General features: G+C 39.4%; 1 protein-coding gene across 1 annotated transcript in view; it reads left to right on the top strand.

Annotated features, from left to right (window-relative positions):
- TRPC7 (transient receptor potential cation channel subfamily C member 7) overlaps nucleotides 1–16,143 on the top strand; it is a 67,163-nt gene that overhangs the window by 16,031 nt on the left and 34,989 nt on the right. The window contains exon 3 of the mRNA XM_083799156.1: nucleotides 3,804–3,986. Coding sequence (XP_083655282.1) covers nucleotides 3,804–3,986 — 183 coding nt within the window. The remainder of the gene's footprint in view (nucleotides 1–3,803; nucleotides 3,987–16,143) is intronic.

Below are 16,143 nucleotides of genomic sequence, written 5' to 3'. Positions count from 1 at the left end.
ATATTGTAATATATGGAGTGATTTTCATGAATGGTGCAGGTTGTTTTGTATTCATGTATTGTGCACTATCCTGTGGGTCTGTGGCCCCATTTACAGCAGCAACTGTGTACTGAGTAATCTACAACAATTATCAGAGGTAGGCTCCCCTGGATGAGGATGTTCCTCTTCAATCTTTGATGAGGATTGCTTTTGAAATAGTTATTTCTTCGTTAACTAACCAAGACAGGTGACTGGTCTTACTTTCATCATTTCACTTAACTTTTTACTCAGACTGTGTCTCTCTGACCTGAAACAGCCCTTTTCTGAAGAAGTATGGGTGGTTTTGAACAGATGTAGAGATATGACAGAGTTCATTTAGAACATAATCAACAGATAATAATACGGTACTCAGAGAAATTGCAGTGAATGACAAGTACCATTAGCCTTTTCAAAACAGCAAAATCAGACATTTTTAACTCCACATGCACAACAGTGGCAGGAGGAGCAGGAAATGACTGATTTGGATTTTTTTTATTATGTTCTACTTTTAAAAAATTATATTGTAACATTCCCAAGTGTTATCCAGATTTTTCTCTGATCACTGAAATAAAATACTGTGTTATCTGAAGCAGACTGGTACTCTTGTGCCCTTGGTTGCATCCTTCATCTTCTTCCCCAAGGCCTGCCAGCACTCAAGCTGTGAGGATGAGGCCCCAGCATCTCTCATATATGATTTGTGGTTTTCATTACCTTAAAGATTAATCTGCTTTATGAAACTCCCACTCTTCAGACTTCTCTAATGTTGTGGTTAATCAGAATACTCAGGAAGCATTGGGTTATAGTCACTGCCTGGGACAAAACCTGTCTGCTTTTGCAATGCTGCCCAGAGAACTGAGCTGGATTTCCTCTTGACTCTGCCACCCATCCCAAAGCCATGCCTGGGGCTGGGCACTTTCATCCTTCTCAAAAGCTCTTCTCAGTACTCCTTATGCAGTATCTCAGATGCCCCCAAATGTGTGAACTACAGGCAGTCGATGCAGCATTGGCATATACACCGATACCATGTGCACAGCGCTTGTAAGTCTTCTAGGTTTCTGTCAGATTTTTACCCTTTCCTGTGACTCATAATTCAGGATTTTATACACAGGTAGGGCATTTCTTCTTGTGTCAGCAAAGCTCTCTGTGCAAGCCTGGGTCAGGAGATGTTTGTCTGTCAGTGTCTTTCTAATCTCAGTTTTTAGTAAAGATAGAGCCAATAAACTGCTTGCAAACAGAAAGACACTGACCTCAGGAGAATCACTAAGTGCTCTGTGTTCTCATCATCAAATGGAATAGGATTTTCTGCGCTGACTGTGAGCATCAAGGAAACCAGAAAAAAATTACATTTTTTTTGTATGAGGCATCTAGTCAGAAGACACAGCACTTGCAGTGATCCTTGAGGTTTGTCTTAACACGTGAGAAATGTCTCTTGAGAGCAATAAGCTGCGCTCCCATCCAGCTGCAGATTGGATAGAAGGTACTTTCGTTTTATTTTATTTTATTTTATTCTTTGCACATCCTGTATCTCAGATTGCTGGGTTGTATATGTGTTACTGCTTTTGTATACTTTAAAATTGGAGTAAATATTTTTGTACAGAAAAATCATTTATTGTTTCTACAAACATACAGAATCAGTCGCAACATTAGGCTTGGAGACGATGTGAGTAAAGTTGGGTCTTGATGGACTTTGCCAGCTGGGAGTCTGCCATTTATATCTGCACTTTCCTAGTTGCTAATTAAACTAATTTCCTTAAAGAAAGCAGAAAAGGAAAATTAATCAGAGCTAATGCATACTAGTTGTTCAGATGATGTGGAAATGGTGATGAGAATTACCTAAAATGTGCTGGCTAAGAGATAAGCTTCTGAACTTTCTAAACAGTGTATAAATAGGGAACATTATTACAGCTTAGCAAAGTTTTCACCCTTGTTTCTTTTCAATCTGCTGGGCTAATTAAGTGTCTGCATTACCTGGGGCAGTTACACATTTCATTCCCAGCCTACATCTATTTTTAGATCTATCTATATTTGTTGTTCTTCACAATTCCTGCGGTTACTTCCAGGCCAAATTGTTTGGTCATCTATTCTCTCAGCGAACAGGCAAGTTTTCTATGCACTGAAACATATCTTGGCACGGTGAAGATTAAAGCACAGAACTGATTAGAGAGGAGTGCTTTGAATCCACAGAGTGCAATCTGTCTTTCATTTACATTTCAGACTCTAATTCACACTGTATTTGATAACATTCACTCTAGAAACCCTATCTCCACAAAATACTTAGGTATTAGATTTAGATGTAAATGTACAATCATTTTCTGCCTGACCTTGAAGACACCTTAAATCTTACTGTCCTAATTTGGCCCTTTGATAGATGTCTTGATGCCACAGTTACTTCTATGGGACATGTTCCTGCTCTACCAGAGAAAAAAACATGCCTGTGGTTATATTAGATCCCCTTTTAATACAGGTTGGAAGCTCTTGCTTATTCCCATTTATGAACACCACAATTAGAACATGCTGGCTGACTATAGTGCTCAAGGAGGAAAAGGGAAACCTTTATCAGATTTCAAAATTTTGGGCAGATGGGATGTAAACACACAAGTTTCCCCTCACAGATGTCACCACAAAAATACAGGCTATTATCCAGCTCTCTTCCTAGAAAATTTCCTAGAAAATTTCCCAGAAAATAAAACAGATTATATATAATCCATAGAAAATATAAGAGTACAAAGCCAGGTTACTCTTATCATTTCATCAAAGTCAGGTTTAACTATCTTCTCTTCTGGCTGCTTTCTTAATTAGATAAGCTGCTGAATTTAATTAACTCATCAAACCTAATTTGAAAAGATCTCTCAAGTCAGTAAGAGCTTGTCTTATGCTTATTATTTCTATTTGTTGCATTGAGTCTTTAATATCACCATTTTGTCAGGATATTAATGGTAGCCTTAATTGTGTTCTAATTTACTGCATTTACTCAGATGGTGGCATTTTCCTCATTTTTAAGTGTCAGCATGTGAAAATCAATCACAATTTAAGGCAGTGAAATTACTCTTCCAGTCAGCTATCAAGTCAGCTACATACCATCTCTTTTCCCATAAGTGTAATTTGGGTTTGCAAGGTGAAATTATTTCATAGGAAATCATGTTGAGTTTCTGAGGTCCTATTTCCTGGAGAAGAGTTATGACAGAAATTACCCTCTGGATGCTCTTTTGGGACACTTTTGTCAAATTGTTAGGTAATACCTTTGAAACTGAAATTGATATTACAAGCATATCATTCATTTGAACGCATCTGGGTGTGATGCTGCAGTTAGACGTAGCAATCTGTAGCTCCTCAAAAGTTATTAAAGAAAGAGTTATTAGTAAAGGATCTAAATAGTAAAATTTGATGTAAATTCAAACCTGTTAGAAAGACCTTTGGACATCTTATGATATTTCTAGAAGATAAGTCACGTAGAGAGAAGAGGTTGTATGATTGATTAAAATCAAAATTCCTTTATAAATTGTTTACTTGTTCCATGAAGAGTTTTTTTTGTTTGTTTGTTTGTAGTGTAAAATGTGCTGCTGATAGGAACAATGCTAATTAATTGTGGGAGGAGTTCATATATATATTTGCAAAGAGTTAGCTGTATGCTGGCTGAAATCAAGTGCTTTCTTACTATTCCAGCCAGCAGGTTTTGCAAAAGTAACCTTGCTCACAGTTGCTCTCTCTGGCTTTTTTGTTTGTTTGTCTGAGGCATGCTCGTAAGTGCACAACTGAAGAGCTTGTGTTTCTCTCTTTTCTCTTAGAATGACTATAGGAAGCTATCTATGCAATGCAAGGACTTTGTAGTGGGGGTACTGGACCTGTGCAGAGACACTGAAGAAGTAGAGGCGATTCTGAATGGAGATGTGAACATACATCTGTGCCCTGAGCACCATCGACCAAGTCTGAGCAGAATTAAACTGGCTATTAAATATGAGGTCAAAAAGGTAAGCTATTTATTTGGTTGTCTGCTAGATATGTATTCACATCTAAATTATGCTTCTTTGAAGTCACCTGTAAAATAATAAGTGAAAGATGGATTCCAGTGGAACCAGGACTGTCCCTCAGGTTTTAGCATTTTATGGCATGATTTGCTCACATGCTTTTATGTGGAGAGGGATATTTGCAAAGGTGCAACATTTCTGTTAACGTGATAGACACGGATATATAGACGAAGTCTGAGAAGATTTCAGCAGGGACCAGGGTGTGTTACTGTAGCAGACTGTGGATATTCCTTCCTTCACTGCGACTTACAGAGAGGTGAGGGATGAACCTACCAGATGTTGTGGCAGCTTTGGCCAAAAATTATAAAAGCAAAGGATATAAATCAGGTGCTCACTGGTCCCAGACTATCTGTCTTTTCTTCAATCTAGATCTCTGTTTAGACTGGGGATGACTTTACAGCCTGATTGAAGTTAGCAGACCAAGTCTCTGGTTGCCTGAGTCTGCTCCCCGATCGCTTTGCTTTGATCCACGGCTCTGGTTAGTTACTCTCCAAAAGCACTTGCAACCATCGAAAATGTTCCCTTTTCTGTAATGTTACAGAACTAACATATACAAAAAGTACCAATTTCTTCATAGTTGAGACCCTTTATAGCAGTCCATGGGAAAGTGGAATTTGAATTAAATATATATGTATATATAACTTGAGGATTTTCTTTCAGAGTTAGATTAAAACCTTAAACAAAAAAAAAAAAATCTGATGAACTCATATTCTTTATTTTTTGGAAACTTATTAAAACAGATAAAGATTGCTAAGAAGTCCACTGTCCTAAAACTCCCAACCATATTCTAAGTGTGCAGATTTCCATCAAATCTAGTAAATAGAAGGGAGATATATATAGTAAATTTTTGAAGAAAAAAAAAGGGGGGGGGGGGGGAGAAAAAAACAGATTGACTTCTAGAAGTTTTTAAAAAAACATTAATTTTATGGAATTATGTTCTGTGAGTGGAAAATTTGATTCTGGCAAATCCTGGGTCTGCGCGGTCCCAATTAATTGCTTCTTCAACATGCATTGATGGGAACTGGGCTCCTGCAACAGATCTGGAAGAGTGTTCCAAATTTGTGTGCTGACATCTGCTCTCTCTTCCCCCTTGCAAACCCATCACCTGCTCCAGTTTGCCTCTTGACTGTGTTACTGTGCTGGCCAGAGAAGGTCTTTTCCTATTATGAAAGCCATTAGTTAGAGAGTCTTAAAGCTCTTACTTCAAGTGAATTGCTTTCACACAGGAACTCATGGTAAGGAGCGAGATATTTCCTCTTAGGGTGTTGTATGTCTGCATCGTTACATCACCGAAACTGAGCATAACATCTCAGGCTGTGCTTAGTAAGATGCTTTTCGACAAGCTGGGTCAAATTCAGCTATTGAAGCTGTTGCTTTGGTAACAGGGGACCAAACTTGCTCTGATGCTCTTTCAGAAAATGAACTCGTCTAAAAGACGCTCACAGCACATCATCAAGGAGCAGCCCCCAGTGACCCACGGTCCGACAGTTACCACAAAGCTGGTCAGAACACCAAGCCCTTTCAATGTATGAAGTTTTCTTTACCATTTTTCTTGTTTATTCTTCTAAATATTTGTGTCATACTTTAGATACCGAGATCATTAGCCAGGGATGAATTCTATACTGCTGCTTTGAGCACATTTGTCCTAACAGCCTGTTTCAAATGAACATTTCCTCCACTTCTTGCATTTTATATTAATGTATTATTTCTTAACGCATGGCCACTAATCTAAAGCATCTGTGGTAAGTCATATGCAGTTGGACTCTTTATGTATAAATAACTTCCCATGCCCAGGAAAGCTGATTATCCTTTCTGGATCAGAAACTTGTTGTTCATAGATAATAACTGTTAAACTAATTACAAAACATAAACGTAAGCATTAGTCAATCTCATGGTGACTCTCAGCTTAGAACTTTTCAGAATAGTCATTTCAGCAGGCAGTATATGTCTGTGTGTAAGATAAGCATTTAACTGCTAACTTGAAAGTAAGATAGTTTCATTTGTGGGAGGCAGAGATACAGATAAATATTCAGATAAATGATTTTGGTTACTGGCAGTGGCTTATGATAATAGACTGATATTTATTACACTTACTTGCTGAACAAAGAAATTGTGTTATGGTAACACAGTAATGATTTCCTTAAGAGGCAATAGAATTCAGGTTCAATTTTTATATCCACCGAAGAGATATTTAGGCTTAAGTATACAAAACCTGTGTTATAAAACCTATTTCATTTTAAGAAAAATCATATAATAGAGAAAGGTAAGATGGAGAGTGAATTATAATACAAATTTACTAAATTCTCGGACTGATTCTGCAAATTTCAAATCACATTTCCTAAGCTAATGCAATGACTCAAAGGCATCATCTGGCCCTCCAAGTGTGAAATGCAGACAGAGGTGCTCTGGGTGACTTCCACCTGCAGTACACAGACCCCCAGGCCTCATCAACTTGTCTGACAGCACTGCCTGCCCTGGCCAAGTCTGGGTGCTGAGACAGGGCTGTCTGCAACTCACCCAGAAACAGCCCCAGAGAAGTCTGTCTGAGAGGAAAAAAAATGTTGTTCAATGTTATGTGGTGGGGTTTATTATTATTAAGTTAATCCATGGACTAAATATTTGCTTTTGCAAATGAAACTTTAAGAAATATTTGATTTTTTTTCTTTAAATTTATTTCTACCATTAGCTTCTTATTTCACATTTTCTTATTAGTACTGTAAGTGCCTGCGGTAAGCTTCATTTGATGAAAATTTGCAGAGAACAATTTATATTGAAAATTATTATTTAACACATTTTATCACACTTTTATATCCAGAGTCTGTGAAAGGTGTCAAGGGCTCTCATCCTCAGGCAGGATAGCAAATTGCATCTGTGGAACTTCATCAGGCCTTTGCATAAACTTTGGAAATCTTCCTCGTTCATTTAAGAAATCTTCCTCGTTCATTTAAATTTCCTGAAGTCTGTTACTTCATCACACTTAACGCAGTGCAGTCGCAACATCCACAGTGTCTAAGAATGGTATTTTTATTTAAATGCAGCAGCTGGCCTACCAGCTTCTCCCACACCCTGCCCCGCTCACCAGAGTTGTCCTTTGTCCTTCCCCTCAAAGACCCCACAGTGTTGAGGTTGGGAAGAGGCAGAGGAGGCACAACCCTGAAACTGAGAGCCATCACTTTGCATTTCATGGATTTAAATCAGCTCTGTCACCTTCTGGTTTTTATTTCCTTTATACCCTTATCAAAACTTTAGGGATGCAATTAATTACATGCAATATAAATTATTAGTGCTAATTTTGGTCCCATCACAATATCTCCTTCATCTGAAATTCAGCAATCGTGTTCCGAAGTCGCAGTTGGCTGGAGGTACAGGCTGCAAATCCCCTGCATGCACAGCAGCATAACAGGGAGCTTGCCCATCAACCTCATGGTTGTTTTTAGCCAAGAATACAGTGCTTCTCAGGCCTCTGATTTTGAACGGCAGATCCCTGCTTGAAAATACCCAATTCCAAGGGCAACCTGGATTTGAACTGATTGGACGTCCAGAGCTGCTCAGACATCAGACTCTGATGGTGCAGGAAATATCTTGTATGCTAAAAGGAGGAGAGAAGCCTTCTTACCTCCTCCATCCAGTAAACTTGCAGCTGGAAACTTCAACACTCAACTCATTCAAGAAAGCATCAGAAGCTCCGGACTTTGGAGCCCTGTCTGTCTCTCCTTTTTCTTTCCTTTTCCTTTTTTTTCTGACAAACAACTTCCTAGCCTATATAGCACACTGGCAAGAAAGCAAGTTTAACTCTGTAACATAATTGAAGTAGTTTATATTGAAGGTCACTGAAGAATTAAGAGGCTCTGCTTGTACATATTTCACAGCAAGGAAAAAGCCAAAACTACAGTAGTTTAAAAGCCATCTTTAAAAGCCGTATTACTCTAATTCTATACCTGAAAGAACTAAACCACTTTGTACCCCAGGATTCTTGGAAAACTGCGCTCAAATGTCCTCTGTTCAAGTTTTTCAGAGTTATTTCTCCCTTCAAATTAGGTATCTTAATGAGTCATGATTCCTTGAAAATTATTACAATCAGAACAGTTTGTCAAGAGTGAGGTAAACAATTTGCAAACATTTGGGCATGTATTAAGTCCTGGATGCTTTTCAAGAAATGGACTTTTAGCCCATGTTCTGGAACTGTTGCAAATTTACTGTTGTCACCCCCAGTATTATTTAATTATGCTTTGCATGCGTATACCCCAGTCAAGGACAGACTTCTTTCTCCTCCAGCAGTGCAGGGCTGCTGGCAAAGGGAGGAGAAAGGCTGGGTGCCAGATGAGCAGCAGAGCCCTTTGTGTTGCTGCTGAGCACATGAGTCTTTTGGGTTGTGATGGCTTCCAGCCCTCTCCTACGCTGCATGAGAGCAAACACCGTGGCAGAGTTCAGCAGCTACTCATGGAAATGGCAAAATTAAAAAGCAGTGTTAAGGTTAAAAAGTAGTTATTTAGATTGGCTGTTTCAGATGGATTATAACCAAAAGTTTGAGATACTAAATTTGAGTTCTGGTTCCGATGAAAGAAAATAAAACCAATCTCAACAACCATACCAGTTTCTCTTATATGCTTTTTCATGTGGGCTCTACAAGAACCAGATTAGCCCCAAACAAAGTGAATTCCAGTAGAATTTTGATACCTTAAAAGTTCATCTGCCCTGAAGCAGTGGACCTTTCCCTATCTCCATAGCTGGTTAGCAACAGGGTTGTAAGATCTAAGTGAGAGTTAACTTCATGTTCTTGATTGGAAATTGCACAAAAGTGCTTTTTCTTTTCTTTTCTTGAAACAATTGAACAACTCCAATGAGATACTGGAAATATAAAGATGGGACAAGTTTCCCCTGTGTGTGAATTCATTTCTCATTAAGCCAGGGTGTGATTTTTGCTAGTGAGAGGTTGTAGATACAGAAGCTGGGCCAGCTCTCTCGGACTCTTCCCTCAGTCAGTAGTGTAGAAACACGGTTTTTGGATATACCATAACAAAACCATTTTACTAGCATACATTAGTTTTACAGAACACTCCGTGCTTTCTGTTCTTATCTTTGTCCGTGCTGCTACGCTCCTTTCTTGTCATCCTTTAATATTGGCAGGGGGTTTATATGTTGACATTTACCTTTATGTCTAAAGCTGTTGTTTTTCTGTAGGAGGTGACATTCATTCTCTTCTTCCCCAAAGTCAGACTCATTGTTGCTGTATTCTTTTAAATGCAAATGTTGAGTGCCCATCTCTATTTTCGCAGCAGCTCAGTTCATATTTATCACAAAGCCAGAGCACCTCTCTCTTTCACGAGTTTTAAATTAATTAACAGTAAGACACACAAATTGGGTTTAAAAAAAAAATTAATAAGAGTTAAACAGAACACCAGATGGCTGTTTAAATCCTATTTAATGGAGAGCTGGAACAGGAACTTTTCTCGTAAATGTATTATTAATAATTAACATATGGAGGATGCTCCAAACAGAATACTCATGGCTGCATTAGATTATAATTTTTTCACTGCCTTGGTCACGCGACTCAGATACTCAAGGACATGAAAAGTCCTAGCTATTGTACACTGCTGCAACAACCTGTGCTCCCCATTCACTTGCTCAGAGGATGCAGTTTCACCTTGCACAATGTCTTGTACACAAACGGCCTTCCAGGGTGCTTTTCCCCATTGAATGGGGCACCAGCTGCAGTATTTCCATGCCGCAGGGAAGCCTCAGGTTAGTCTGCGGAATGGCCAAAAGAAGCAGCCCTGGCTCCCGCTGAGGGGCCAGCTCTGCCCCTCAAAGTGTGCAACACCAGCCTCTGTCCCAAGCACAGGCTGGAGCAGAGCTCAGCTAGCAAGGGAAACTGGGAAAGCTCAGTGTTTGCGAGAGGGGCACAAGGAAATATGTTGGAGATTGGAGGGCAGAGGAAGCCTAGGGCCAACAAAAAGTACTGCAACTCCTCTCTTCAGAGAGCAGTGAGCATATCTGTGCCACGCACCATCGTGGGCGAGCTCTGAGTGCTCGTAGTTTGCAGTTATCCTGCAAATTCCTGCAAGGCTGTGCCCTGGGGAGCATGCTGCAGGGCAGAGGTGGAGAGGGCACACCACCCACAGCCTTGCTCGCAGCCTGTGCGCTCTCCTTAACACCAATGGAAAACCACATTTCAGTAACCCAAATGAAGTGTTTCACCTCCACAGCTTTCAGAGCTGTCTAGGTCACAGAAAATGTCTCTTGTGGCTGTTTGTCCCTCTTTGGGACAGGATGAAAGTTAGGAATTTCCCATGGGATGAGCACTGATCTTTCCTATGGCTGTAAAGTGCACAGATAAAGGCTTGAAGCAGGACAGGACTATGTTTTACCATCCAAAAGTGAGGTCTCAAAGAGGAGAACTCCTCAAGAAAACAAAGCTTTCAGAAATAGGTTTTTTGTTTTTGTTTTCTGTAATTCCTTGTCAATTGTTTTCAACTCTTTAGTTTCAGGAATGTTTTACTGAGGTCATTCATTGATGTTTGGGACTGTGGTGAGGGATGAAAAGTGCCTCTTGTCTCCATCACTGGAGCCACTCAGTACTGTATAAATGTCATTAGTTTCTATGTGAACAGTCACGTGTGTTCAATAGTTTCTATGTGACTAGGGTAAACACCCAGGTTGTTGTGGACTCTTAAATTTATCCATGTAACTACTCTTTTTATATTTTTATTTGTGCATTTTTTTTTTCAGAGATTAAAAAAAGAAGTTACCTCCCTTCATCACAGAAGCAGTTTCTATGTCTCTGACTATTTCATTAGCAAGGTTCCTTCCTCCCACTAAAATTTATGGTTCTGATGATTTTCTTTTGCCCAGATGTTTTAATTTCTTTTCTATTCCAAGACGAATCTCATTTTGTTATTTCCTGCCCATACATACATCCTCTCAAGACTTGAATGAATCATTTCTCCATCCTGAGTGGTGTTTGCAATATTCCCAATTTACTGTAATATGCAGACTTAATTATTTTCATTTGCAAAGTGTCACAGGGTCTTAGATGTTCATCAAGACATTGACAAGAGAGCAGAGGAACACATCAAATCTTTTGCATGTATCTCCATCATAGACAAAAGGACTTAAAAATATCTTTATTAATATTAAAATCCTCTTAGAAAAGAACAATTTATATTGTCTGCTATAAACCTGACCTTAGATGCCCCCAATTTTGGCTTCTTCTATCTCCCCATAGGCAGTAGACACGTTAATGTGTATTTGGGATGGAAAATCAGATGGGGATGGATATAAAACCTCAAGAAAAGAATAAGATTCAATATTTCAATTTGAAGGAATTTTCCCATGTGGTGTTTAAATTTGAATGTTTCCATGGGTAATGACCGAAGCTGTATCTATCCTATTCTTGTCACACACCTGCAGATGTCTACATTTAATAATTCTGGGGGGACTTTCTACCTCATGATGAGGAGTCTTATCTTACAAGCAAGTCTTGTAGCCTTGGGAGTGGAGCTATCTATACTGCAGAGGTATACTCAGAGCATGAGCAGCAGCTCAGCCTTTCTTCATCACATAGCCAAGGAAAAGAGTTGGCACACTTGCTGGGGAGAGGAAGAGGCAAAGAACTTGTTTTTTGGTAGCTTTTTATTGTGGCACATTTTCAGATGAATAATTAAATAATAAGGATTTCCAAGGGGGGTTGATTCTGCAGAGATATGAAAAGCCTGGAGGCTGGGATTGCTAATTCATTTGCTTGTTTTCAGATAAATAATTCAATGATAAGACTTATTCATACATGTAAAAAGACATACTAGACAGCAACAAATCGCTTCGTAAAACATGCAACTCATTAGATTGTGAAACTGGAGTTTTCTCAGGAGCCAACCACCATATTCACTACTCCAGAGAAAAATGCCTAGCACAAAAAAGAGCCCCTGATCTTGTCTCAAGAAAGTGAAATTATTAAGAAAATTTAGACAGAAAAACATTTAAACCAAAATAATTAAAGAATTTGTGTAAACACTACATTTTCTAGTTATACATCTAAAATTTATCAGACTTAATTTTATATAACATGAATTGAAAATATGAGAGAACATCAGCAATAAAAAAAATCCATTACTAAGAGGATTATTAACTTTGTGTTTTCACTTGGCACTAGAGAGCATTTCTGTCAATGGGCAAATTGCATTTGAAATGGTCCTGGCAGCTTTATTTACCCCATTATTTTTGTTTTATATTAGGCTAATTTGTTTTTATTTGGGTTTATTCTGTGCCTGTTTAATATTTTGTTCCCGTTTCATATTTTGTGCCCAGTCAAATCCTGTTTCTATTCACATTGCTCATTCTCATGGGACCAGGCTGCCTCCTTTAAAGCTCTGCACTACATGGGTAGTTTGGGCAATTACGCCAGCATTGGGATGCTGGGCTGACCTTTGTTGCCTTAGCCCTAGCTTCTTGTCACTTTTACGAAGTGAGATCCCAACCCTGTTAATGTGCTCGCTGATTTAGCAGAACATCTATCCCAAACAACATGCATGCTTTTATAGAGCAGACTGAGTCACAGGGAAGATATATGGTTGCAGACAGTAGCTATGCTAAAGTTTGAAGTGTTCAAAATCAGCATTTTGCACTAGAAAACTCAGGTTAACCAGCAAGTGGATCCAGATATTAGATAAAACTGGGAAATACGTGGGTGTCTTGGGATCTGACGCAAGCATGTATTTCCCCGCTGCCAAATTGCTCCAATAAGAAAGATTTCTTAATTAAGAAAGGCACACGTGAGAGGTTTTACAAAAGGCTTAGTTTATTACTAAAAGCATAATAAAAACCTTTTATTTTTTTTAAGCCTTAAAAATAACTCAGAGATCGAGGTTGCACAATCTGTTTTTATTTAGTCCTGATAATTTCAGGTCATCTGGGCTCTGAATGCAAATAAAATCTTTTTCCCTTTACCAAGAGGTTTATAAATGCTGATGTTTGACTCCAGATACCAGGTCTGAATATTCACCAAGGCTGTCATAAAGATCATCTACAGGATGAGCAAGAACCTCATGAATATTTGTGCGATGACGTTAGACAGTCAAATGAACCCCAGGGAGAGAGGAAAAGCTGCAGAAATCCTCAGAGCAGGGACATTTCCTTGCTTCATGTTCTCTGTGCGTCTCTGCAGCAACCGCGACAGCCCAGGAGACCCTTCCCATGCAGGGTTTATTGTTATGCTGTGGTCAGATCCCATTGAAGCTGGTTTGATCTGCTGAATTTTTCTTTCATCCAAGTTGAACAGGGATCCATGAAATTCTTTTTTGCTCCTGGATGAAGGAATTTGGACCAGCTGATGTGCTTGCCCTTGTAAGGCTACTCTGGTGCAAAGGGTTTTAAAAACTGGGCCTGTGGCCATGGATAGCATTTAACTGTAATTGGAGCAGATCTTATTTGTGAAGAGGTCACGGTCCCACAGCATGGATGTTTGGGTTGGAACTTCACTTATTTTTTTTTTAAATTAATAAATAAGGAGATAATGATTTGAGTCCAAGTACTTTTCTATTTCTTTCTTAAACTTTCTACAGTGTTCCTCGCACTTCTTATCAGGCCCAACAGCAAGTGGAAAGCCAAGCTCCCACCACATTTACCCTCTGTCAACCACATTTGTTGGAGTTTAGCAACACGAGCACTGCTGAAGGCATATTTTTTTTTCCCCCCCCTCTGGATCATGAAATAAATATGTCCCATCTTGCTTTGTTAAGGTATCTCAAAATAGTTTATTCAAAACAAAGCTCACTCTGTTCACTCGGAGGTTCAGAGAACACAGAGTACAAGGTGAGAAAAAGAAAAGGCTTATGTGTATATACATTGGCCTTTTCCTCTACTGCGTGTTTCTTAGAAAGCTTTGGTAATTTTCACTGTGTTCTTTCATCTCCTGTTCTGCATTGGTGAAAAAGCACTGCAAGTATGGGGGTCTTTTACTAGATCAAAAGCTGTTCTGATGTATTTTTCTTTTTTTTATTTTTATTTCCAAGATTTTTGAAAAAGAAAATACAATGCTTCAGTTCAAACAAAAGCTTTTATTCAGTATAAATGCAGATATTTAGGTCCCAAACCTTAAAAATGCTTTAACTATCAAATGAAACTTCAAAAGTAATAAGTGCTTTGAAAGTAAAAAAAAATATGGTTTTGTTTTTAATTTGTTTGTTTGTTTTGTGCATGTAAGCACCTGTTTAACCCTTTGATTCAGCTGATCCTCTTTGGTGAAATGGCAGTAAATTTTTCACCCTTCAGGGAAACAACAGTAATATCCTGCTTTCTGAGCTTCTTCCACCTCTGCCTATGTTTCTGGTACTCCCAGAGCATCTCCAGCAGCCGACTGAACAAGGACGATTCCATATCTCGTTTGATGAAGGATTTGGTGCAAGAAACATGATATTTTCTGCACAGAGGTGGAGGAGGGCAAGTCTTGCTTTCCAGCCCTCTCTGCCTCTGTTTTTGCTGCCCCGGATCAGGGCTGGCCTCCATCCTGCTGGAAGCAGCAACACAACTCTGTGAGGTATAACGAGAAGTTCTCTAATAACAGTAAAGTACTTTCATCATCTCAGAGCACATGATGCATGAGGTTCAGGTCCCACCTGCGTTTTCACGTGAGTGGATCCCAGCTGCACCATTGTTCCTTGGTTCCCTGCTGACATCCCTGACAAAACGCGAGAAGCCGTGTATACACGCCACGCAATGCTCACCTCGTTTTCCCTTGTACGTGGTGGCACAGAGAAACGAGGTGGTACAGAGGCACAGGGTGATGGTGTTTGACTCAAATGAGTCATCAGAATAATTTTGGTGTTTTCTCTAGGATCTCCAGCGTTGGAAGCATCATGCAGCCAAGTCAGGATTCCCATGAGCAGGTGCTGCAGCTTTAAGCCTGTTAGTGTTAGGGAAGGTTTGCAGAAGCAACAAACTATATCAAAAGGCAAATGTTTAATAATGAATTCAGAAAAGTGGTTCGAAGGGGATGAACACAGTTACATGATTGAAAGAAAAATGGCTCATCCCTGCCTCTTGCAGTGTCTGCTGACATTACAAATGTTCTCCTGCAAATCTGTTGATGCGGCTTCTTTTCTAGCTCTCACTTGCTGATTAAACACACCACTGCTCCTCTGAATTGCAGCTGTCATTTGCTGATGTTTGCCAGCACTACAAGGTGAAGGGACGAGCTGGAGGGAACGTGACAGGAGTGTTCCCCGTGAAAGCAGGATGTTAAAGTCTCTGGTTTGCATTGTTGGTTCTGGCATGCAGTTTTTGAACTGTTTGCACTGCCTCACTGAGGAGTTTTTCCTTCCTACCTCAGCCCCTTGGCTATTTAGCATCATGTGCATCAGAAGAGCAAGATAAACCTGTCTGAGTGGTTAATTCTTTTGCCTAGATGGTGGATTTCTGCACTCATAAGTTAATTACAATTATTTCAGTAATAAAAACATGTTGGTTTTTTTTTTTCTGTATGATTAATTCCAATCATCTGAGGCCAATCTGCCTTTTACCTATCTTGCTATAGGTTTTCTTATTCCTGTTGATAGATTTACAGCATTTTTTCTGAGATAGATTTTTGTTATTGGTGGTTTCTTTCTTTTTTTTTTTTTCCCTGTTTGATGTCTCAACATGGGTGGGCACTCAAGAATTTCCTGTTTTTCTGTCACCTGTGTGTCACTTATCCAGTACCTGCCGCCAGGCAGGAGAGATGCCCTTCATGTAGGGACTGCGGGGTGTGCTGGATGGGGTGTTTGCAGGGCGCCTAACCACTGCCAGCTTAGGCAACAGTAGTGCTAATACTGACCAGCAGAAGTATCTGGGTCCTCATCACAGGTCCCCTCTCTGTATGATATACTAGAAAGAAAACAAAAGACAGAAGTGCCTCTATTTTACAGTGTTCTGGATCTGAAGGAACTTCAGTTATAGGGATATAAAGACTTTTTATTGTCTGTGCAGTGAAACTCATGCATTTTAGAACACAGATGCTGAGGAAATAGTCTTGCTCTCTGTCATGAGAGCTGTAAAGTGCTTTCCCACAACACGTATACATGATAAGCGACAAGAATGAGCTGTCATACATCAGATTAGACAGGAATGT

Source organism: Anser anser (assembly GCF_964211835.1).
Source record: "Anser anser genome assembly, chromosome: 14".
In the NCBI taxonomy this organism is placed as follows: domain Eukaryota; kingdom Metazoa; phylum Chordata; class Aves; order Anseriformes; family Anatidae; genus Anser; species Anser anser.
Note: the sequence above shows the minus strand (reverse complement) of the source record. Positions and strands in the feature narration are given on the sequence as shown.